This window comes from Nothoprocta perdicaria, unplaced genomic scaffold (assembly GCF_003342845.1).
Source record: "Nothoprocta perdicaria isolate Ctin4 unplaced genomic scaffold, notPer1 scaffold_272, whole genome shotgun sequence".
In the NCBI taxonomy this organism is placed as follows: Eukaryota; Metazoa; Chordata; class Aves; order Tinamiformes; family Tinamidae; genus Nothoprocta; species Nothoprocta perdicaria.
The window spans coordinates 164,878-188,939 of NW_020455502.1; the positions used below are offsets into that span (position 1 = coordinate 164,878).

At 40.9% G+C, this 24,062-nt stretch overlaps 1 protein-coding gene across 2 annotated transcripts in view; it reads left to right on the plus strand.

The window, feature by feature from the left end:
• Positions 1 to 24,062, plus strand: part of NAV3 (neuron navigator 3) — a 247,832-nt gene that overhangs the window by 101,199 nt on the left and 122,571 nt on the right. Inside the window, exons 6-8 of one of the 2 annotated variants that reach the window (XM_026040972.1) lie at positions 10,396 to 10,464; positions 13,144 to 13,283; positions 19,338 to 20,382. In XM_026040972.1, the coding sequence (XP_025896757.1) occupies positions 10,396 to 10,464; positions 13,144 to 13,283; positions 19,338 to 20,382 (1,254 nt within the window). The remainder of the gene's footprint in view (positions 1 to 10,395; positions 10,465 to 13,143; positions 13,284 to 19,337; positions 20,383 to 24,062) is intronic. The other variant, XM_026040973.1, reaches the window with a different exon arrangement.

Below are 24,062 nucleotides of genomic sequence, written 5' to 3' on the forward strand. Positions count from 1 at the left end.
AAGGAAGGAAGGAAGGAAGGAAGGAAGGAAGGAAGGAAGAGAAATGCATAAAATAAGATGATGGGATTCATCTTGCCCACTCTTTGCTGTTTAGAATGTGGACAGGTAGCCTATATCATTCCTAGAGTGACGTCCAGGTATATGATAGGACTGCTTTTATGGCAGCTTTCCTCTCAGGAGCAACTACTGAAGGAGACAATGTGACATACAGATGTACTAAGCATTTGAAGTTTGCAAGGCCTATGATGTATGATGTGAGGTCTACCTTTATTGATGTAAGTAGAAGCAGACTCAGGCTGCTGAAGTGTTAAGTCTATGTGAAATACAGAGTTGTGCTCCTCCCTCAGTATTTATGGCCTAGAAGGCTGCATGTATGGATGCTCCATTGGACACCTGAGAATCTTAAATATTTTGGACAAAATTTAAATTAATATTACTACTTAAACCTTCTTCTTTCATTGAATGAACTATGATATCTTGATAAAAGCTAAGCTGTGTCACAGCTTCATTTCATGATTTTTCCAAAGCAGTGATGATGAAAATAGTTTTTCTGTCCTTTCATATTAAATTTTAATCTTTAAGACTGTTATTGTAGATCATCATGCAGATATTCCTCCCTTTCTTGATTAACTTGCTGCAGTTTGGAGTGTACTTAAAAATTCTTAATGCTTTGTTTTCAAACATTTTATACTGCAAAAAGATTTGGCACGTAGAAAACGTAAATCAGCAAATAAGTGATGGCATATATTTGAAAAAATATTTGGCAAATATATGTAATAGAGACTATTTTCCACTGACTGGGTCTGTGGTCTTTTAATACTTAGGACAAGTTTTTGTGGGTGCTTGAGAAAGAACAGTGAAAAGGATCTCCATAGAATCACAAAAGTGGGATGATAGACATGGCAGCAGGTAGCGAAAAGGCACCTTCATCTTTATTAGGAATAACAAAATGTTCAGCCCTGACTCGAGTAAATTTTCAAATGCAAGAAGTTCTGTTTCTTACATGGGTGGTAGAGGGCAGTGCAACCCAGTTCAGATGCAGCTTCTCTTTATTTGATTGAAAGAATCATGAACTTCCCCTGGGCTAGACCTGCCGTTCTGCAGTGTTATATCCATTTGAAAGTATTTGTGTGGGCGCACGTGCGTGAGCAAAACCAAAGGATATTTACTGGAAAGGGTGTGTGCTTCTTATAGACTTTTTACGTTTTGAAAACTTCAAGTAATTTGTACTTTGGAACTTGGAAAGATTACAATTTATAATTGTAATCAGTTTAGGTCAGATGGCTGCGATGAACAAGTCATCATTTTGCTTAATCTTACAGCATGGGATTTGAAAATTTTATCCATGGTCCATCCTGATACACAGGAAATCATTCATTTAACCCAAAGTATGTGGATCTGTTTGTTTGTTTTGTGCTGATAATAATTGAGGATACAGATGTGGAAACATGCAGGCCCCACGGAAGACAAAGACAGATTTTGTCCTTGCACAGGCCAGGTTAGAGACTAAATCTGATTTAAGAGAGTGGTTCTGATGGAAGTGCTGTGATTCCCATTTCTAGGTATTCCCAGTCCTATGAAATCTGTAAATAACCAAGGCCCAAATCATGCAACTTGTGCTCATCTAAAGGGAACAGAATTCCAGACATGAAAGAGTCATTGGCCTATGTGCAAGTCTAGGGACAACGGCTACATTTCAAATCAAATGGAGAAAGAATAAGGAAGTTAATAAATGTCAAGTAAATTTACACTGTAAGGAGYATGCCTTATTTATGGGAGGTTATAAATTAGTACCCTAAACGTCAGCCCCCTTAAAATGATTTGGATAATTAGTGKAAAAATCTGTGGTAAATAATAAGCAGAAACTTGAGGTAGGTGGAGGTTTTAGAAGCAATTTCTGATGTCTTTTCATCCTAAAGTGTCCTACATTCTTGTATGACTAACGATGGGAGTAAATGTGAGGTAGGCACATCACTATTTAGTTAGAATTTGGTTGCTGCGTTGAGATTTAGTACGAAAAAATACAGTGCTGGTGGCCTTATTTATATCTGTCAGTACAGATACATGACAACAATGGTTACATTATATTTTTATGCTTCACTTTGCTAGTGGATTCCATTATCACAGCAATACATCTAAACTTGCTACAGTGGTGATCTTTCAACCACCCAGATACTAAGAGAAAACACATGTGGATGAAAGAAGTTCTGTCTCATTTATGGCTTAGGCAGTAACTGGTTTCAGTAAGCTGTCAGCAAAATTCCCCGAGACGGACAAACTATTTTATCACGTACAGGAATGATGAGCACAGCTTGAGGTCCAGATGGATTTGGTTAAATTTGTTATATTAAAAGAGCACCCTGGTTTTCCTAGGCGCATAAACAAAGCTAGGTGGCTGGTTTCTACAGGCGGCTGCCTATGTAAGTGATGTAGTGAGCTGGGTTTCATGTTGCTGCCTTCTCAGAAGTACTAGGGGAAGAAAGGAAGCAGAYTGGATACACAGCTTGTGCCATGTGAATTATTACAGGAATGCAAATTTAGTGGTTGCGATTATAAATTTAACTAGATCCTTCGCAGAATAATGGAAATCCATATTCCAGTCTTGGTAGCACCGAGTTAAGAATAAAAGGCCATCGCTTCAGTGTTCTTGAGGGTTAAATACAAATTCGCACGCTGCACCCACCAGGTGCCTTGGACTGACGGAGGCTAAAAAATGAAAATCTTCAATATTTGGCTCTTGCTTAGTGGAAAGGAGAGCAATTAACTTTAGCTCTCCTGCTCCTACATACTTGCTTTGAATGAAGAAAAGGAGGTATGCAGCTTKTCCTGGTATAAAATTATCATTTAAAAACTGCCAATGAGAAAAATTAGAARRGGGTTTATTTCCTCTTTCTGTTCTSTGKTGTGTAGCAGGGGTCCAAACCAGCTGTATGGGCCTAATCTGAWAAGTGTATGAGCGCCTGGGAGATAACTCAGCGTGCTCGGCATTGCTTAATGCCTGCCCTGCACGTGGGTCTCCTTACGTGGGTTTCAGTTCTCCTTACACGGGCTGTATCTCGGTGCTGAGGAACACCTTGGGCTCCTGTTCATTCAGCTCCTCAAAGACACAGCCATGACAATCCTTTTGCGTCCCAATGAAGACACATTTAGAGAACAGGGTCTTGAATTCTTTCATCTCTGGTGTTCAGAAGCCCAAATAACTGCGATATAACATACTTCAGCACCAATTAAATCAGTTAAATGGGTACCTAAACAAATACATTATATTCAAGAATGATGAGTTTCATAAATGAGAGGTTGGTTCCTGTGGTAAAACTGCATAGGTTATCAGCAAGTGTGAGCTCTCCTCCCAATGCCCCTTGTTTCCCACACAGCTACCAAATTCATTTACACATCTTATGTAACTGCCAGTATGTACTAGACATTATTGCACCTTTCTTTTTTTAATCTAGGTCATGACTATGATATGTTTACAGAGCAATATATAAAAAATACGTCTTCAGTGCCTCCTAAGTATTAATATTTTGGTCAGAGTTTTATATGCAGTTCTTAAAAAAAAATATATTTTGAAATGGCATGCAAACTGAACCAGTTCTACTGGAAATTGCATAAGAAATACTTCTGTTGTGTTTTAGAAACTTTTAGAAATTACAAAAATGGGCCACCTTATGATGGTGAGCTTTCTAATAGCCTTCATGTGGAAAAGTCAGTGCAACGTAACAGCAGCAATGTGTTTTTACACACCTCTTACCTGTACCACAACCATATGATTCACATGTTCTCCAGGAGGAGAAGGTCAGCTATGGTCTAAGTATTACCTTTAGTTTAACAAAATGAAAGAAAAGATTTTTCCAAAGCCAGTTTCCATTTCCAAAAGAAATGGCCTTTTCTATAGCTGTAAGAAAACACAACAGGCAGGAAATACAAAGATGTAGATTATAAAGTACTTCATAAATTCTCACTAGATTTAAGGTTTTTTAAGCTTTTCATGTCTTGTTTAGACTTTCAACTGTCAACCTTCTAAAAATTGCTCCTATCTTTCACCTTTTACATAAATCTGTGGGATGCATCCTGAAAAAATGTCATTTGCTGGTTGCCACCTATCCTTACATGGTATTTATTTTCTTCAGTTCTTCTTTTCGAAGTATCATATGTTCCTCTGAGTATTTTCTTTAGGAACCTATGACATATTTATGTTGATTTCTTCTGTTAGTAAACTACCTTGCCATCTGCTCAAAAATGTAAAGATTTATTTTTGTGTTTGCATTTCAAAATGTGGCTGCTGTCCTTTCTCCTTGTCTGCTCCTACGGCTTTCAGAAGATTGTTTTAATTCGGTTTAGTGGTAAATTTAATCTATGCACTTCAGATATGTTTGTTCTGTCTGGCATTTATCTCTCTTGCCACTCATTCAATTTTGATGCTCTTTGTCCATAATTTTCACTTGGACATGTAGAACTTAATGACAAGTTTTCAGTTCATCTCTGTAGCATTTGAATCCAACTTTTTATTTATTTGCCTTAGAGTATTCCCCTTAGGCATAACTAGTTTGTTTTCTCTTTTTCCTTGATACAACTTCATTAATTCTTCTCTTTCTCCTCAAATACCTTCTGCTGAAATTCTGACCATGTGTCTTTTTCCTTTCTCAAGCTTGGCATCTATTTAATTCTCATTTCTTGCAAACACTGGAGTATGCATATACATTCAAGTATATGACAGATAGAAAAAATGCAATGTCCAATGTAAGTTATAGTGGATTATTCTGCTCTGTGTTTTCTCTTGTRTTCATGTTCTTACCTGTTCTGAAGCAAAATGATCTCCTTTGATCTCCTAACTATTGCTTGATAGCTGGGTTTTGAACCAAAAAATGAAATGTGTGACACAGTCTTTTTCTTACATTCAGGCATCTATTGAAGTGTTAGCTTCATATTTATACTGGTATTTTATCTGCTACTATTTGTCCTTCCTGCGTATTTTATCTCTTAATGTTTTCACAGACATTGTGCAACAAATGTGGTAGTCTGCATATTGAGGTTTTGCAAATATCTGTTGATGGAATAACATTCCACTTTGCTGTGGGGAAGATGACCTTCTGTCTTTACTGAGAAAAAAAAAATTAAAAATGTTGTAAATTAAAAATTTTAATGAAAAATTAAAAAGCTTGTGCCTTAATAGAGACAAGCTTTGCTGTTTATAGAAATTAGGCCTCTGGAAAGTAGAAATGAAAACAGGAACTTTTGATATATTTAAGTGGATGATTCACCACCTTTATAAATTGGTATCTTAGGAAAATCACTTGTATATAAGTTTGAGATTTGATCTGCTCTTAAAAAAAATGCTTAAGGCACATACCTAAAATGTTGGCAAAAGTTTTTCTAATTCTTTTATAGTACGTGGATTTTTACTATCTTAGAATAAATAGGAATGCCCAGTAAAGGACTCACAAGCATACTTTAATTTGCTAAGTAAYGATAGCCTTAAGCCTCGTGTTAAACACTTCACCAACTCAGATCTGCAGCAATGCCAGCCAAATTTTAYGATGTGTTGATCAATGTGAATTTTCTGGAAATCTGTGAAAAGATCCAAAAGGCAAAGTATAGACTTGAAAGAGTGACAGCCTCGGGTTTTGTGACGTTTCTTTCGCATTTGCTCTGAGAGAAAAGTTTTGCTACCGTCTTCTTTTAACAAACTGTGAAACAAAACAGTGGCATATGGTACCGTGGAGATAATCTGCTCTCTTATTGTTCTGGTAGGAGGTCATAAATGGAATGGAGATAAAGTCATAAAAGCATTAGATTGGTCCCTAAAGGCATAGTCCTACTACTGGCAGCAAACTGATATCCACTTGGCTGCTTTATTCAGGAAAAGTACTGGCTTTTAAAAGGTTGTTTGATGTACTTAAACTGACTTGCAGTTCAGTTTAAGAAATATCTCAGTTTTATAGTTTGGGTACATCTAAGTTATAGTTTGGGTGCACCTTCTTTTTTTTTTATTTAGTGTTGTGATTTCACATATTCTTTCATTAAATTCAGAAGAAAATCTATATGGCAAATCCTGGGATCTGGCTGGAGAAAGGCACAATCACTGCTTTTATTAAAAGTTTCTGTGCTCTGCAAGAGGGACATAAATGCTGATGCAAGATTGAAGTATCTCAAATATGTTTTATGAATGGTAAACAATTATATTGAAAATACATTTTTTTCTCCTAACTCCAAGCCTGTGTGGGTTGGCTATAGCCTACTTGTATAAAATGCCAGAAGCCTAAAGAGCGGGAAGGAGAAACGTCCACCTAATGTAGAACAGATGACATGGTATGAGCTTGGGAGCTGGTCGAACTGTAGATATTTCTTCCTGTGAATAAGAAAAAATTAATGGGTGGGTGTGTACACAGATTTATATACAGGTTATTTWTATATATATATAYACATACATATATATATATATAAAACGCATATTAACTATTAACCAGGAGTGAGTTAAAAAGGACAAAAGAAATATCTGAAATGTATAGTGTTCTTGCAAAAACATTTTTTGGCTTTGTGTTTTTTTTCAGTCTTTTTAACTTCTACACCCTATCCCTGTGGCAAGTATCTCCTGTGCTGTCTGACAGGCAGGCTGATGCAAACTATGCAGCCACGGGGCTTGTTTGTTGAAAAATTTTGTCCACAGGACAGTCAACACTTTCTGGACTTTTTTTTTTTTATTTTTTTTTTTTTATTTTATTTTTTTTTTTTTTATTTTGTCCACAGGACAGTCAACACTTTCTGGACTTTTTTTTTTTTATTTTTTTTTTTTTATTTTATTTTTTTTTTTTTTTTTTGAATTCTGTTTTATTAAAAACACTTCTTTTTTTGAATCAGAAGATCATTGTAACAGACAGGTCTTAAAGAGGTGTAGAGTGCGGCCACCTTAGTGATGTTAATGCACGTTTTCAACGTTTTCAGAGCAAGTGCATATTAAAATTCATGCATGTCAGTGGGGTAGAGAGACCTCGATTGCATGCGAGAAAGCCCTTTGCCTTTTGCATAATTTTAACAAACCACACGGCAGTCATTTGAGCAGCCCCTTGCAATTCTTAACATCACAGGGAATGGCCACACACCCAGGACAGCGTGATGCAACGTGATCCTTTGGGACTTTTGGAAACCATTAATAAAAACTAGAGGATATGCTGGGAGGGTGAATGGGGGTTTGAAGGAAGAGGTTATTTTCAGCTTGGTGCCTGCTGAGCATGCAGGTTCATGAGCTCCACAGGTTCATGAGCCCCATGCAGGTTCATGAGCTCCATCCTTCAGCTGTCTGTGCTATATATGCTTTCTAAGAGCTTCTTTACCACACTAATTTTTATTAAAAATAAATAAATAAATGAAGAAGAATAGACAGAAAACCTTCCTGGCAGTTTAGCCTGGTGTCTAGCAGTGACTCGTTTTCCTAGTTYGTCTTTTTGGTTCTTATCTGCCCCTTGCAGCTGAACATTTCACTTCACTTTCTGTAGGAAGGCATTTAAGTGCCTGTAGCATGTGTTGACTCCTACGTTCCCCTACACCTTTTAGGATCGTTTCTAACTCCCCTCTCCCAGCCAGCAGCCATGTGCCCTTATGGCCTCCCATGACTTTGCTTCCTAAAGCCACTGGCCGTGCTGCACACAGGAGAGTGCTGGTGGGAATGTGGCAGTGGAAAGGGTCTTGGGAGATGGAGAACGGAGAACCTGACGCTTTCAAGGTGCCCCTTCCCACCTTTCTGGTAAATAAACCCTTCCCTGTCCTAAATGCTGTAGTGCTGAACTTCTGCTCTGCAGTTTGCAACTGTGCTGCTTTAATGCAGGTACATATTTATTATAAATTTACATCAATCTGTAAGCAGAAAAAAACGGTGGGTTTAAGCACAAGAGGTTTATTTTTCCTGGCCACCAAACGTTACCCTCAGAAGACTGCCTGGCTGGATGGGGACAGCAGCACGCGCAAGCCCTGGATGGGCCGCTCCAGCCTCGGATGGACCCGCATGGCCAGTGCCGGCCGGCAGGGGAGACCCAAAGGCATCGAGGGCCCTGGTTCCTGAGCTGGTAACTGCCTCTCTGGCCCCCGTGCCGCTCTGGCAAACCAGATTCTGCAGGCGCAGCGGAGCCGGTGCTTGGCTGATCCTCACACAGCCCGCAGCGCCCTTCAGGAGAGCCGGGCGAGTCCGGACGTGGCCCCTAGCCTGGCGTGCCACGGATTTGCTGGTGGAGGGAGCCCCACTAGCAGCTGGATGACAGGGATACCATTCTAGAAGGGATTTTTAGGTTGCAGCTTCTTGTTCTTACTAAGTAAAAAAGAAAAAACAAAGCGCCGTCTCTCTGAGGGCTGATTTATCAGCAGCTCAGCAACATCACTGACACTGAGCGAGTTGAAGTTTCCAGCCACTTCGGTGTAACGTTGTTTAGGATAGAAGAGCCCCAGTACAGGGTGTCAGTCGCAGAGCTTCAGTCCCTGGCCCACTCCATTCACCCTGTTCTTCTGCTCACTGTCTGTGTTGATTGCACTGTGTATCATTTTACCTTTTAATGACATCTATGCACTAAGGTTTTGGGTTTGTTTTTTTTTTTTTAAACATACCTTTTTTTTTCTCCACAAACTTCTTTGCTTAGTCAAAGTAAAGAACCAGCTAAATATTCCTTGGTTTCGTCATTTCAAACATGCTGGGGAAAAAAAAAAAAAAAAAGGAAGATCATATCAAAAGATCTGATGTCAAGCCACTCACAAATTTAGCAACTTTTCTAAAGTGTCATATTTGCTTCGTATGTCCAGGAATTATTAAGAAATACAGCTCTACGTGAAATGGTAATGCGATATTCTAGTGGCCATAGAAATATAAATATACGTAAACTGTAATCATTACAGTACTATTATAATTTATTAGAATTCCCAGAGAAGCTGTGGTCATTTAAAACAGCATTTTGTCACCGTTACGGTGAAGCTGTATGTCAAGGAATTGAAATGCTGCTTTCTTATATTGGCTGGTGCCTTTTTTGCCCTGTTAGGACTGATTTTTAATGAATTTTGCACGCTGGTGCTGTTTGTAATTGGCAGTCACAGCAGCAGTGTTGAAACCTCAGTGGGGTTTGAATAGGTAGAGTAACAACGAGCCCACGTCACGCTCGAGTCTCACTTTGCCCTCGGTTGGTGCCTCCCCGTGGCATCCGTGGCCCTCCAGACCTGCTCTATGTGCAGGCCGTCTGCTCCAGGGGGCTGCCAGGCATCACCCAGCACCTTTCTGGTGGAATCAGGACCTCCAGGGGTTCCATGTAAGTGTTTATTGCCCCCGTAAAATTGTGGCCAAGTGGCTGCAGCTTCTGCTGCTCCTCAGAGAAGTGGACTGGAGGCTGCAGGGCTGCACGAGGCCTGTTCAGATGGTGCCTATCACAGGTGCTGCCTGCTCCCATCTCCTGCCCTTCCTTAATAAGACAGGAACTTAGGTTTGGTGACTGCACCAGACTTAGACACTTCTCTGGGCCCTGAGGCTCCCAAGGGAGGTTCCTGTTTGTAGGAAGTGAAGTGATTTGGCAGGAGGCATTCCCTCAGCCAGGCTTTTGGCACATCCCCTCTGCAAATGCCTGGAAGAGAGAGGTACACCAACTGGTTTAGCAACAGGGCACACCGCGGGGTGTCAGGTGGARTATGTACCACTTAGCCCTGGAGCTCAGCTTGTCCTCTGAAGCTGGCTTCTTCTCTTCATTCAGAAACGAGAGCCGGGGAGTAGACTAAGGTGCATTTTCCTATGGAATTTAACTGCGAATCTAAGCACATGTCAGGGCTTTCCTAATGAAGCCTCTGCTTATYTGCCTGGGTAATGCATCATATGCATATACTGTTCTGCCATGAGTAACAGTAAGGAAAATTATAATGGGGTCCTTCTATAGAGATATCCTGACAGGAGAGTGACTCTCTTTGGTAGGGATTCTTCTGAGTCAAGTTGGCACCAAAGTACCAAAGCAAACGCTAACCCAGTCGCTTCACTGGAGATGCCAATAGCAATGTCCTATTCCATATAGGACTTCTCGTAGGCGCAATCAAAAACAAGCACAAAATTTTGAAGTGCACTGACACTTCAAAATGGACAGATATCATATTGTGCGCTAATGAAGCTAGAATATAGTCACTATGGACATCTGCCAACATTTCCTATGATTTCTAGCAAATGAGACAAGTTATAACAATACCCATTTTCTCATAATCTATGCATTGCATCTCTCATAAAAATCTGCATGTTGCATTAATTCATATATTTGCGAGTTAATTTGTGTTTTCTATCCATGTTCAATTTGCATTCATTAACTCATAGTTTGCTGATAAGTGTGTTCTTTCTATGAGCATTCAAAGAAATTCTTTAATTCAATTTCTCTGTTTCTTCTCATACAGTCTCACAGCCAGATATGCAACTCAGTCTAATCACAGTGGAATTGCAACCAGTCAAAAAAAGACTTCTAGGTCAGTTAAATATCTCTAATTTATTGCTTGTTAGTGATATTCAAGTGAGTCGATGCCTGTTGGTATTTTATCCTTTGGACATAAGCAGACATTAAATGATGTGTATTAATGTTATGTGTGCAAGCTTCACAGCAATGAGCTTTGCCCTGAAAAGCCTCATATGGACTGGGAGAAGCTGATTTGTACAATATTTTAGTAATATTTCTGGTTGTTATGTATCCTGCATCTCTGTATCCTGCATGTGAAGCATCATCTGATGTGAAGGACTAGTTGGTGATTTTAGTGCTCCGTAATTTCTGGCTCAAGTGAAAAGGAGTTTGGGAATCTGTCCCAATTCCCGTTAGATGCTTTGACCATATCACAAATCCACCTGACAYAGGTTGAGTTCACAGAGCCAAGTCCACACAGAAGCAAAATAGAAGCAGAAAAATGAACCRCAACCACGACCTCTGCACCTTCGCCATGAGCCTGCACTCTGTCCCTGCTAATGAGATGCTTGGGTTTGGCAGAATATTTGATTCTGTTTCAGATTTCATCAGCACTTCTAGTTTATCACCTCCATGAGCACTAAAATCTACAAACCGGTTTGCAAAAGACACCGAGCTCCGAAGGTTCCTCTTGTTCCGGGCCTTTTTCAGAGGGGAGCAGTTTTGGGGGTTTCTGACTCACACTGTTCTGCTGTCCAGTTCATTGGTGGGAGCAATGAACTCTAAACCGTATAATCCAGCCTAAATATTGCATTTTGCGGTGTACTAACACAGCCTGAGCTGCTGGTGAGAGCTTGGGATGAGCTGTACCGTGGTACGGTTGCTTCGCACCTGCACTTCCAGGTCTTCCTTATGGCTGATGCTCCTGTCTTGTCCACGCTCAACATGTCTGGGGCTTAACAGTCTTACTGTCTAATACTTTAWATCTGTGGCAGTGTTTCCGAGGCCTGTTCAGAGGTATGTGACCTGTCCCTTATTTGTTACTCTCCTCTTTGCATTTCCTTAGCTGCTTAACAGGATTCTGCGAGAGCAATTTAAAACCTGAATTCGATTAAAAAAGACAGTAAATGAGGTAAACTGGAAAGTGTGTAGAGCAAATGACCTCATGTGTAATGTGCTTACTGTGGCAAGTTCTCGAATTCTGGCATGCTGAATATATGCAGAAGTATTTTGTATTTTAAGAGAACAGATGAGTTTCTAGTGTTGCACATGCCTTCTTGTTGCTTTTTTTCATTACCTTTGACAAACGATCTCAGGGCTCTTGCTGCCTGTCAAATTAGGGTAATGAGAAGGAGCAAATGGATTTTTAAGTTTGTTTTAGTGCATTCTTCAGGGAACAGAAGATCACTGGAGCTCGTGGGTCATGGTGGAGGTTAGAAAGCCTCCAGCTGCAGAGGAGAGACAGGCGGCTCCGGGCTCCGCGCAGAGACCACGGGGCAGGCTGGCGGCCAGAACGAGCCATAAAAATAACTAATGGGTTAGCTCTCCGAGGCTTAAATTGGTAAAGGAAGAGAATACGGAGCTGTTCACGTGTGTTCACTAATGACACTAAATTGATTCGAACATTTCTGATATGCCAGGGCGTTAAAATGTTTGGAGAAAGCTAGCATTTTGCTATCCTTTATAACGTGATTTTTCTCTCCCCTCTGGTACTATAATTCAGTCGTAATGCAGTAATATAACATCACAATATAGTGACGCTAGCTGAATTTGATAACTCTGATGCAATTTGTATGTTAGATATGGTTTGAATTCTGGTAAAAATCGTTATCCCATTACAGTAACCAGTGAGGAGCAGAAGGTAGATATTCTCCTGTGGTAAAACTCTCTTGCTGATTTGACCATTTCATTTTGTCTATTAGATAACAAAATGGAAAAGAAGTAGGGTTACCCACAAAGATGCTGCAGAAAGTTGGAAGTAGGCAGGTATTAAAGAATCTTCCATCAGAGAACTGATGCAGACAGAAAAAGAGGCAGACTCGCACATGCYGGGCAAGAGATTCTACATTTTTGCCTTTAAGATAACCACACACAGAAAGGCTCAGCTGGTGGCAGCAAATACCAACAAATGAACTGTACAGTCTGCATTTTATTCTAATATCAAAAAGGTATACACACATCTGTAGCATCCAGATAAAATGCTTGTTTTTAGTGTTTTTAATTTAAAATAATAAGCTTATAAACCTCTGGAGGTAGAAATGTGCTAGCCAATAACCCCCAAAAATGACCAAAGAGATAAAAGAAAATCCAGCTTTTATGCTAAACACCCTTAGCTGTAAAGTATTTACTAGGCCAGATATACAGAATGTTTCCCAACTATTCATTTCTGTGGTTTCTAGATAATTTCTGTAACATTTCCTCCAAAAAAAGGATATACTTAAAAGTTGGGTTTGCACTTTAATAGCTTGTTAGGGTGAATCTGTTTTAGCAATGTTAATGGCAAATGCAAAGTATCTTTTTACATGTCTCGTGAATCTAGAAAGCATCCCTTCCCCGTTTGTGTGCGTAAGGACAAAGCTTTCTTTTGCATTTGTTGAGTCTTAACTAATTTGAACCCTGCTGTTCATTGTTGCTTACATGAAATCGTTGTTATGCAGTTGCTGGCTTTAAATTATGGCCTGATGTTCTGATACTGCCTCTCCTGTGTGTTGCATTACGTACAACAAGCTGATTTCCCATTACACCATTCCAGGCTTCCAGGACCCTCGAGGGTGCCAGCTGCAGGCAGCAGTACCAAAGTCCAGGGAGCTTCTAACTTAAATCGGCGAAGTCAGAGCTTTAACAGCATTGACAAAAACAAGCCGCCTCAATATGCAAATGGCAATGAAAAAGGTAAGTGATTAAACGTGAGTAACTCTATTATTCAGTAGTACAACAGTGGGAAAATAAAAACAGCTGGAGTGGCAAAGGAGGGAATGTCGTAATTGGGCTTGGTTTGGAAGACCTGTGGAGATACTGCTCTGAAGTAGGACGTTTTGAACTGGGCTACAAGTTCAGAAGTGCAAACTTTGAAGATGTTAAGAGTGTTGGAAGTGTCGTTGGATGATGTCTCTGCGGTAAAAATGAATCCATATTGCATGCATAATATCTTGGGCCGTATTCGAGTCCATTCATATGCAGCAGGYGACTGCATGCATCTTCAGGGGAATTTGCATCTGAACTTCTAAAGGGGGAAGGTTATAAGAATTTTGCATCAAAATATATGTCCCTTCWATACCTTATCTAATAAATATGAGTCTGAAAAGGAGATTAGAAATTAAGCCAAATTTAATGGAATTTGCAGAGATTTGARTTCAGTGTTCATGTTTTACTTTGTCCTTCAAATATGAACTTTCATTTTGCAGACAAACTGAGCTCCCTGGGCACTTCTGTTTCTCCCATATCTGACGCCATTTCCCTGGAAAATGTTCCTATTCAGGCTTTATCTCAGAAAAAGAATAATGTAAAAATTCAGCTTTCTGAGTTGTGTAACCAGTCCAGCTCCCCCCACCCCTTTCTTTTTCCCTTTGTGTAATGAACAGCATTTTATTCATATCTCTGGGTTAGAATACAGTTGAAAATGATACAATATACATAGTACCCGTTTGCATCCTTGGGGTCTGTGGGAGGAACAAATATGCAGTGAATGTTCTTCATCCAAGCAACAGGCAGCTATCCAGATTTTTTTTTTTTTTTACAAAATTCTGATGAACACACTTTGCCCCTAGCTGTATCTGAAGATCTAAAACCATCCTTTCAATAGTCATTTCTTTAGTTTTACTATTGGGGTTGAATGTTTTAGATAGTTATGTAGAGGAATTTATTTTATCAAGGACTTGTATATGGCCAACTATTCAGACTAGAACTCAAAAGAGATGAGGATGATCTCTGAGAAGACTTCATAGTTCACAAATATGATAAGTGAAGTTAAGACATAGGAGATGGGGCTGCTTGACTGAAGGTATGTACAGTAGCTTAGGTTTAAGAATTTGCTTTATAATGTCGACATAAGTCTGCTACTGAAATATTGAAAGAGTGAAATGACTCAAGGTGAGACTCGCTTGTAGATATTAATATTCTTGGCTCATTACTTGGAAATTGCTTTTGAACTGCTCAGGTTTGTGTWGCATTGCACATTTACATGGCATTTTGCATGACGGATTCCTTTACTTTCCTATTTCCTCACGGCAGGGAATGAGAAGCTTGATGAGATTTTTAGTGACATCTTACTTGCGAGAGGATGAGAGTGGCTTTGTTTATATATAATCACTCAATTCATTTTACAGGATATGGGAAATGTAATGGTGCATAAATATATTTGGGGCTATATTTTAGATGTTTCTGTCTGCTTTGTCTTCTTTCTTTCAAAACAGCATGAGAACAGTATGTAAGTAAAGCAGACATTAATGAGAAAAATTGGCTACTGTGAGTGCAAGGATCATGAAGGGGTATTTTTTTATAATACACTAAAGAACATATGAAAAAATATATTTAAATTTACTGTATTACTTTTTATGCCTTAAGAGAGAAAACAACAGCAGCCTGCTATTTTTTTTCAATTTAAATATTACAGTGACTTATTTTTTAAATATTACAATGATATTTTCAAATAGTTTTTCTTAAATAGGATATTCTCTGCCTCRAAGTCTTTTTTTTTTTTGAAAAATATGTTTTGATACAAACCTCAACCCTCAAAATTATAGTAATAATAATAATGCACACCTACCTATTAAAAGAGTGGTAGTGAACTTTGGAAAACTGTTAGTACAGTGCAGCGCACAGAATGAAAGCTGTACTTAAAATTTTTCTTCCAACATAAATACTTGCAGTGAGATAACTTAATGTTAACAGCTTGTGCTCAAGCACACTAATTTCTGATACTTGCAAAATATAATACCTAGTTTATAATTCTGCCTTTAATGCTGCATAAACTGAAGCAGAAAAAGAATCATCTTGCAGTATGTAAGTAGGTACTAGATCTTCGGACGTGCAGATCTCTTCAAGGTCACTCTGACCACTTTTGGTACCTTTTTCTCTGTTGTACAATTTCTTCTTTGTGCTATAAAGAGACCTCTGAAAAGATATATATATATATATTTTTTTTTTTTTTTCAGTTATATATATGTAATATACCCAGTCACCATATAATGTGGTTTCCAATTCAATCACAGTAAGGAATGGGTTTGCAGTCACAGATGTAAGAGAGAGCTTAAAATGATCCAAAATAAATGTGATGTGGGTCTTTTGTTTACGCTTTCATTAATGTTAACTCTTAGGAAAGTTTCCTAGGGAATAGTTCACTCACTAAGAAACCTTAGCTCTCCTAAAGCCAAAGCAGCTTTGCTTTTGATGCAGTATAACTGTTTTTTTCACCCAAAGATCCACTCCATAGCTGTGATAGCAATGACTTCATGTAGCTGTGATGAACACAGGAATATAGAAGGCACCAGAATTGTAAATGTACTACAGATTGAAACTCATCGTGCAGCTTGAGTCTTTTTTTTCTTTGCTGGATGTTGCAGCTGGATGGATGGATTTCAAAGAACACATCTGTTTTCCAGGTCACATAACATCCATCTGCTTCTGACTAAATAGAATAGAGAGGAGAAAATAATAGTACTGTTATTCGGAAACRATTTGAATAAAGTAATTGCTCACATTGATAATGAGATGGATACCTATGGCATTTTGATATAGCAAAGAAATAATGTTTTAATTCAAATCGAATTGAAACCCGCCCCCCATATATTTACGTTCTAGAGCTYAGAAACACTGTAGCTGAACACAGATAAGGGCCTCTAGGCCACAGAATTTAATTGCCTGCTATTCAATATAGCTGTATAGTAGGAAATGCTGTTCATTTACCATCCAACCTCAGCTTTAATGCCGCTGGGCTATTTTCCCCACGTCAATGCTAAGAACCCCCCTTTTTTTGCTGGCGGTTGCAGTCCTGTGGCCAGGACGTGTCCTGGATGCACAGCAGCAGCGGATCTGCTGCTAGCTTGTCACAGCTTGGTGGTGCCAGCGCTTTGCYGGTTGTTCCCGGAGGCGCTTCCCTCCGGAATGCTGCAGAGGGGCAGCTCTGCTCCTGGCAGATGTCCCCCCATGCTGAGCTCTTTCAGTGTCCTTGGACAGATTTCATGTTCTTCTGAACATCCCGCCAGCCCTCCCTTTCTATTAAGCTTTCTGATACAGGTGACTGAAAATTTACATGTGCTAATCAGGACACCTGGTGTAATGGCATCAAAGTGTTTCCACTAGAAATACTTTGCCTGCTCTGGAATATCTAGAATATCAGTGCTTAGCTTGGCTCCAACTGGTTAGCTCTTATAGAGCATCCATCTTCTCCAGCATCACAGTGTGCAGAGCAGGTCACGGATGAGAAGATAGAGGAAGGTGATTATGTATCCAACTCAAGTTTAACCCCTCACACAGCCTTTATTTGTGTAAGAGCCCATGGAAAAATGACTTGAAAATACACCTTTTTGTTACTGTATTCTGGTTCAGTTCTGATACAATTTCTGCCTTTGTGCTGAGCACCCAGGGGTGGCTGTGCTGCTGTCCCAAAGCAGGTGGGCCTGAGCCCAGAAGCTCTCAGGGGGATCCCAGACTGTTTGCACCAAAAGGTGATGATGCACTTCAGGAATAAGGAGAATAGGCCAAGGGACAAGCCCAYCTCCTTGTACATTTTGACTTAGAGAACAGGAAACCCTCATCAGAGCATTCACTCTGCATCAACATTACCACAAGGTGGGGACAAATTTCATGTAATGAACACTATTCCAGCTGAATGCACATAAAGCAGTGATAGACAAATAGCTCCAAGTAACACATGTGGACTAGGAGGAGAAAGTAAATCTTTTTCTTCCTCTTCTTTAAATGTGCAGACAGACTCTGCATGGTACTTGGGCACATGCAGCCCACCTTCCTTGAAGGACCATTAAAGATCTACTTAGAAGTGAAGATTAAAGACAGGTTTGAGTTTCCAATCTGTTTGTAAATGTTCTGATGCTGCTTAGAGTTTGTGACAGGGCCGTCAAGTAAGCACCGGGAGTTGCAGGCACCTCTGTTTTYTGCTCTATGAGCAGTGGAGCAGGCTGTTGATGAAACAATAAAAACTTTTTTCTACATTATTCCCCCTTTTGAGCTTAATATTATATAGCAGGACATATGGCCAGGCCTACATTCTTCTTTTTAATCWGAACTCTTTTCTTTGAAGTAAAATTAATAGCCTGAATACATACACATGTACCAGAGTTAATACAGCAGAGCGGAGGGGCATCCTGCTGTTCACAGATTGCCTCGTGTATTTGGCGCGAGGTTTTGCATGCTTAGGGTGAATTTTCCTCTGCAGCTCTCCTGTGATAGCGAAAGCCCCCAATCCTCTGAGGCGTGTGTAGTGCGGGGCAGGACGTGTGCAAGAAGGCCCTCACGCACACCCAGGCCTGGGCCAGCAGCCACAGGGCTGATCCCAGGGATAAACAGAAAGAAGCCTCAAGGCTGCAGTAATTTGCAGCAGCTGTTGCTGGCCCCAGGCTTGGGGCCAAGATCTGAGGCTCACCAGAAAATAACAGAGGCCCAGCCACAGCCCCTGCCCTCGTGCAAGGGGGCAGGAGCTCTGCAGCCGGTGGGCAGAGGGGCTCCCTCATCCCCTCTCATAGCCACTGGTCCCAAAGCCTCTCCGTGTGCATGGGGCATGTGTGCTGGGTCCCATGCAACCAGCAACACTAGGTACATCTTGAGTTACCATTACCCCTTCATTTCTCTGATGGTGCAGATGAATGGCATTCAGATGTGCAGAGACATCTTGGAATSACATGTGAGCTTCACAACACAAGAGTCCATGTTTTATTCCATTTTGCTTGATAAGGCTAGATGACTTACTTGTCTAGATGACTTGGCTAGRTGACTGACTGACTTGGATGACTTACTTGGAAAGCATGACTCTCAGCATGGTATCAACTTTTGGTTATTTTTTAAGGATCTCATACGTTCTGCAGATTTGGAGTAACTCTTAGGTGCTGTGGAAGTACTAAAGGCTGTAATGATGTTGAGATGGAAATGAGCCTTCTGTACCTGCCTGAGGTTCATGGCCAAACCCCTGCCATTGCTGTAGGGTGATGGATCATGCGCAGCTTTCAAGTACTGGCAGTGGTGAAATTCTTGACCGATTTTCTCCTGCCTAGGAAAGTGTCCTGTGATGAGTTCCTGACATCATCTGCGAGTGCTTGTTAACAACAAGTTAATAACAAGAAAGCTTAGTGAGCAGAAGGCAGAAGTAAATTAGGTATTTTGGATGTCAAACAAGCCCTTACCTACACTAGCCATTTTTTGCTTTGATGAACACTGGTGGTATTTCCCCTTTCATACATGTGCATGCTTACTCATTCCTCCCTTTCCCCCCAAAAACAACTATGTACAACGTATTTTACTTTTGCTAAATATCARAAAGGTTTTTTTTATGGGATTTTATTCTTTTTCTTCCAATATTACTCCCGCCCCTGCCCCAGTATCATATCTCGGCAGGTAAGAGTTAACAACTGATGGGAAGATTTTTTCATGGCATTTTAGAGACAAAATCTTTAAATTGAAAGGTTTGATTTGAATAAGGAAATAGTTGTGATGAAAATATCTGCAAGCTTTCTTGAACTCCAAGAAAGAAATATTGCAAAACACCTCAATGGTGGGGGAAGAAAAAGGCATTTTTGCTTAGCATCTGTAAGCATGCCCATTTAAACTGTGGTTATTATAAATCACATTTCCAGTGATTTTTGAGAGTTCAGCGGTGAGTGTGGCTTTTGGTGCAAAGCAAACACGATGCCACCTTCCAGCGGGAGAAAGGAGATGAACTCCATTGCTGCCCCACGTGTAACTCCCTGTTCCTTCCTCCCGCTTTGGTGTTTTGAGCAGATTCTCCCAAAGGGCCTCCCCCCTGCGCAGGCATGAACGGCACGGCGCAGCAGCCCGCGGGCGGCGGGCAGCAGCAGCAGCAGCAGGGCTCGGCCATTCCCTCACCRAGCGCCAGCAAGCCGTGGCGCAGCAAGTCCATGAACGTGAAGCACAGTGCCACCTCCACCATGCTCTCCGTGAAGCAGCCCAGTCCCGCCACCTCCCCGACGCCGTCCGCCGAGAGGCTCAAGCCGCCCCCTTCGGAAGGCGGGAAAGCTCCTTCGTCCGGCCAAAAATCTATGCTGGAAAAGTTCAAGCTGGTCAACGCTCGGACTGCTTTAAGGCCTCCTCTGTCRCTGAGCTCAGGGCCCAGTGACAGTGGGCGAGAGGATGATGCCTTGTCGGAGTGCGGCGAGGTGGATGTCTTAAGCGGCATGAACAGTGGCGGCTCCACAAGCAGCAGTCCTAAAGTGTCGCCAAAATTAGCCCCTCCAAAAGCTGGAAGCAAAAATCTCAGCAATAAAAAGTCTTTGCTACAGCCAAAGGACAAAGAGGAAAAGAGCAGGGACAAAAACAAAGTTTGCACTGAGAAAACAGTCAAGGAAGAGAAAGACCCGGTCACTGAAACGTCTATGAAGAAGAGCTCCAAAATTGCAAGCTTAATCCCAAAGGGGAGCAAGACGACCGCAGCCAAGAAAGAAAGTTTAATACCCTCTTCTAGCGGGATCCCGAAGCCCGGCTCTAAGGTGCCCACGGCAAAGCAGGGCGCTTCACCCGCCTGCACGGGAAGTAAGGAGGCTGAAAAACTGAGGACTACAAAAGGCAACCAGGCCCAGCCAGGCCCAAAGTCTCAGCTTGCAGAGAAGGCTTCACCTCCCTGCGGCCTCGCTTCCTCCGAAGGAAAGGAGCCCGGCCCCGCTCTTCCCGCCGGCCCCGCGGCCGCACTTCCCGGCTCGGCGGCCGTGGGCAGCGGGCAAGTGACGGGCAGCGGCGCTGTCCAGCTCCCCCAGCAGCAGCAATACAGCCACCCCAACACTGCCACCGTAGCGCCCTTCATCTACAGGTAAGCTCGCCAGGGCCACGTGTCTTGGGCTGTCCTTGAGAAAAGAGAGAGCAGCAAGTCGGGCTGGGTCACGCTGTGGTATCTGCCAGTTCCTAGGTCCTATGACAGCATCACGCACATTTTTTTCTTAATACGGTGTTTTGATCAGTGCTGCTGTGTGAATAATTTCCTCTAAGAACTCTCAGTCTCTCCCTTGCACGGGAGTAATCCATTGCAAATATCGGCCATTCAAAATGCAGGGGTTTTGACTGGAAATGTGAATCGCATGGTACATTCCCCGCGCGGTTGTGGAAAGGTCACGGCTGAGTCAGGTTTCCAGTGTGAAGGCTCTTCTTTGCCCTTTGAAACCCTCAGCATTTATTTGCCAGTGCTCAATAATATTTGCTTAAAAAACACTATTTTCACAAAGAATCCTAAAATAAACTTTACAAGAGTCTTCAGAGTACGTGACAGCACTAGCAAGCTRTTACAGGAAAACCTTACACAAACTYCCGCAAATATTCACAAGTATTTCAACATTTTGGCGGTGGCCGCAGCAGGTCTTGTTTGTTTATTTATTTTTCTTTTCTTCATACAGGAACTAGGTATAGATTAACTCCACAGAGGCAGTTAATTTTTGCAGATGAGGCAAGCCCTTCTGATGGCCAAGGCTCTGAGATTGAGGAATGAAACGCTGAACGTATCAACCTCTGAGAAACTGAGAGATGTAGCTGCTCTTGCACAGTGCAGAAGATGCAGTAAATGTAACTGACCAGCAGACTGATTCAGCTAATGATTTCGGATGTCAGCTGTTGGAGGGCTTTAGCTACAGTTGTGGGCAAATTTAACATCGGATAAAATGACCGATATATTATTAAGTGAAATATGCTGGCAGTTGTAAGTGAGTAGTACTGAGGATAATCTTGGCTGAAGATTAAAGAGGTGCTGAAGGAGGCTCTGAGGGAGTAGATCTATCATTACACACAACTAAACATAACTTCAAAACCAATGTGGATGAGTGATCGACTGTTACAGTTAATTCTGAACAAAACCAGTTGTGAAAATTATATGGGAGGGGGAGATGGCACAACATAGCATATATTTGTTTTAATATGCAGTGAGTAGCTGCTTTAATTTCAATTAAATGTACCACTGAATGTGCTTAATGTATGTGTTGATGTAATTAATTCATAATACTAATTAGCTCATGATCTGGAATAATTTCAGTGATACAAATTTGCACTGTGGCACATAGCACAGCCTGCTTAGGGGTTAGTGTGCRTAGATATATAGAGAAAGAGAGGCTGTGGTTTGCCCTCAGAGGCCTGTGCTACTTAATGGCAGTACTGCCAGACGTTGATGCCATTTCATTGCGTGGTGGAGATACCTTATCGCTCTTCTAGGCTTCATCAGGAAGCAAAATGTATTTGGAATTTCAAAAGGAGACAGAAGCATGTGTCTTCCACTAAAAAGTGGTGTTAATCATCATCTGTTTGCTTCAAACAAGCAGCGAAAGCTGCTGTATTTGAAGTTAAATCTTGCATGAAAATAAAATTCTCAGAGCCAAAGTCTGATCTCAGAACACTCTAAAGCCAGAGTAATAGACTGTCTTTGAGGTTGCTTCAGTGTGTGTTTGTGTAACTGAGAGCAGAATCTGACCCACACATGCACAGTAACTATATTCCTTACAAATCTCAAGGGCTGTGTAACAGGGGAAAATGATTTCATAGAAGAATATAAATATAACCAAGGGTAAAATATCCATATTTCCAATGTCAGCAGATTTCCTTTTTTTTTTTTTTTTTTTGGGGGGGGGGTAGATGTGCAGCAAGTAAAAGTTTGCATAAAGCTAGGGCACTGCATTTACATTTTCTCACTCTTAAATAAAACTGTTGTTCTAGAAGCCAACACAATTTATGCAGCGAATGTTCAGATACGCTTGCTAGCTGCTAAAACACCTTTATAAATTAATGAGTAAATACATAAAAAGACCATTCATAGTAACTGTCTTTGTAAAGCTAGAAGGAGTGTCTTGGGCCAACACTTTTGCACTGCAGTCCTCGGACAAACTTCAGCCTAATTCAGCAAAAATACAGTACATTTTTCCAGAATGCTGCATAAATCTGTCAAACRCTGTATCCTGCTATGATTGTTTTAAGCTGTTTGCGTGAGGAAAAGTCATTCTTTTCTGGCTTGTTGCTGTTACCTGCAGATAATCATGTATTTTGACAAGGGTGATTATTAGCCAGGCGGATATTAATGTAGATATGTGACTGGAAGATATTATTCCATAGAGTTTCTCTGAAGCATGTGTTGTGTTTGAAGAGAAGGTTTAATGGTGTAACCGTTATCAATACTGATGTTTTCAAGCTGTAGATTTTGTGTAAATGACTGGTAGGTAGAAAGGCATGGTTCACTAAAAGAAAGGTGCTGAAATGATCTATTGGGCTGTTCAGCTTTTCAGTATTGGTGCCTGATCCCTATCTCATATCACATTATATCTGTGCCTTTGAAATACTGTGGCATGGAAATTCACGGGGGTTTGCCACTTCTCTTGGAAGATTAGTGGCCACAACAATCGATAAAATTTAAGTTCTTCCATCCTCCTCAGTGAGCGATTATTTATTTCCAAATGCATGTTTGTTTGTTTTTAATTACACAGTAATTGAATTTTACATTTACAATAAGCTACCATCCCTTACATGTCACCTCTGAGCTTGACTGCTGAGGGTCTGAGCTAAAGTAGGTGAAATTGGGCTGCCAGAGAGCTTGATAAGAGAGCAGRAAAAGGAAAATATAAGAGAAGGTCTAATTATTTAAAGCAGACTAGCCACTACTTTTAATTACACATCTTTTTTACGCAAGAAGAATTAGAAAAAGATGCAAACTGGATCATCAGCTACAGTCTTTTGGGCTCATGTCTAGATTCACAATTGAATTCAGTTATCTGTCTTCCTCATGCTGCTTAGATTTCAGATTGAAAAGAGACCTGGTGCTTACTAGGCTGCAAGGGAAACAGGGGAAGAAGAAGCATTAATGAAGGAAAGGCATGACTGAGACTTCCTCTCCAAATCTTAGAGGAAGAACAACACTTCATTGCTGAGTTAGAAGCCTGTTGTGTGCAACTATTTTTTTTTTTTTTTTTGTGAGCTGAGTTGTGTAAATTTACTGATTTCCTTGACTGGTGTAAGTCATCATGGCCCCACATGAAGTATATGATATGGAGACAATTAACATTTGCTGTGGGTTTTCTCCAGTAGCAGTAAAGAAGAATTTCAGAGGGAGGATCTTGTTTTATAGTCAGTTCAGAAATATGTAGTGTGCAGTGCTCAAGGAATGCTACTGCTGGAAATGCTGAGCAGTGCAGAAGCTCCTGGCCAGGATGAGGTGAGGTGTAGATCTGTCCTGAGCTGCAGATCTGTCTGTCATACATCAGTGAACCTTCACTCCTCTCCTCAGGTTGGTGAGTAAAAGCAGAGCCTTGTGAAAGAGGTTTCAGCACTGTCTGAATTAAGACCTTTTAAAAAGATGCACTTCCAGTGTCAACGCCAGTCTGCAAAAGCTATTTTGGCACTGCCTCTGTCCCTAAAGAATAAGATGCTGGTGACTTCAGCTATCTAATAGGATGGTAGAGAGAGGATGGAGACAGTTTCTACTTAGAAATCTGTGGTAATAGGATGAGAGGTAGAGGATGCAGGTAA